This window comes from Tetrahymena thermophila, assembly GCF_000189635.1.
Source record: "Tetrahymena thermophila SB210 genomic scaffold scf_8254322, whole genome shotgun sequence".
NCBI lineage: Eukaryota > Ciliophora > Oligohymenophorea > Hymenostomatida > Tetrahymenidae > Tetrahymena > Tetrahymena thermophila.
Genome location: NW_002476133.1, coordinates 1 through 1,595, shown reverse-complemented (window position 1 = coordinate 1,595; position 1,595 = coordinate 1). Strand labels below are relative to the sequence as shown.

The 1,595-nt window shown below is 18.3% G+C and overlaps 1 protein-coding gene across 1 annotated transcript in view; it reads left to right on the top strand. All coding sequences in view use genetic code 6, as the record gives it.

The window, feature by feature from the left end:
• The window catches only part of TTHERM_002653416 (cyclic nucleotide-binding domain protein), a gene marked incomplete at both ends in the record, with an annotated part of 4,893 nt that extends 3,399 nt beyond the window's left edge, over positions 1-1,494 (top strand). Inside the window, 3 exons of the mRNA XM_012800374.1 lie at positions 680-769; positions 1,027-1,116; positions 1,374-1,494. Coding sequence (XP_012655828.1) covers positions 680-769; positions 1,027-1,116; positions 1,374-1,494 — 301 coding nt within the window. The remainder of the gene's footprint in view (positions 1-679; positions 770-1,026; positions 1,117-1,373) is intronic.
• Positions 1,495-1,595: the final 101 nt, after the last annotated feature.

Sequence of the window (1,595 nt, the reverse complement as noted above, 5' to 3'; positions counted from 1 at the left end):
TTATTTTTATTATTATTGATATTTTTTGTATATTTAATTATCAATTTATTTAAATAAACAATTTTTATAAACAAAATAATTATCATTACTTATTGATTTTTGTTAAAACTAAAATTTTTTAGCTATTTTAACTTAATTTTCATTTAAATTTTTAATTATTTATTTATTATTCATTTTTTATTATTTGATATTTTTTCTTCATTTTATGCTATTCAAACTTACACTTAATAAAAGCTATTTATTTGTTTTACATTGTAATATTTTTAATTATAAAAGTTTATTTAAAACATTATAGTTCTTTTAATTTATTTGATTTGTTTTCTTTATTCTTTTTATTATGATTTCTTAATTTTTCATTTTTGTTAATTTTATTAATTATTAATTAATCTTATCATATTTTTTCTTCATTTTTCCCTCCAAATTAACTAGAGTGAAATACCTATTTAATTTATATCTTAATAACATTATAAATAAAACTAATTTTTAGAAAGCATAACATATCTTTTTTTTTGAAAAAATAAATTTTGAAAACCTAGGATCTAGGATGGAAAAAAATTCATAAAAAATATTTAAAATTTTAATTTTATAATTAATTAATTTTATTATTTCATATTTTTTCTTCATTTTTTCCTTCTAATTAACTATTTAATGACATATTTTTTCTTCAATATTTAAAAAGTTCTAATTAAATTGGTGATGAAGGTGCATCATACTTAGGTTCTGCTTTAGCAAATTGCATTAATCTCTCAAATTTGACACTTTACCTTTCGTAAAAAGAGTTTATTTGTTTTGGATTGTGATATTTTTAATTATAAAAACTAATTAAAAACAATAAAGCTCTTTTTTCTTTTTCTTTATATTGTGCTTGCTTTTTTTTGTTCTTTCTTTCTTTGTTAATTTAGCTCATCATTTTATTTTCAACTTTTGCTTTTATTATTAATTAATCTTATTATTTCATATTTTTTCTTCATTTTTTCCTTCTAATTAACTATTTAATGATATATTTTTTCTTAAATATTTAAAAAGTTGTAATTAAATTGGTGATGAAGGTGCATCAGGCTTAGGTTCTGGTTTAACAAATTGCATTAATCTCTCAAATTTGACACTTTGCCTTTCGTAAAAAGAGTTTATTTGTTTTGGATTGTGATATTTTTAATTATAAAAACTAATTAAAAACAATAAAGCTCTTTTTTATTTTTCTTTTTATTGTGCTTGCTTTTTTTTGTTCTTTTTTTCTTTGTTAATTTAGCTCATCATTTTATTTTCAACTTATGCTTTTATTATTAATTAATCTTATTATTTCATATTTTTTACTCATTTTTTCCTTCTAATTAACTATTTAATGATATATTTTTTCTTCAATATTTAAAAAGTTCTAATTAAATTGGTGATGAAGGTGCATCAGGCTTAGGTTCTGGTTTAGCAAATTGCATTAATCTCTCAAATTTGACACTTTAACTTGAGTAAAAACAGTTTATTTGTTTTGGATTGTGATATTTTAATTATAAAAACTAATTAAAAACAATAAAGCTCTTTTTTCTTTTTCTATTTATTGTGCTTGCTTTTTTTGTTCTTTCTTTCTTTCTTTCTTTCTT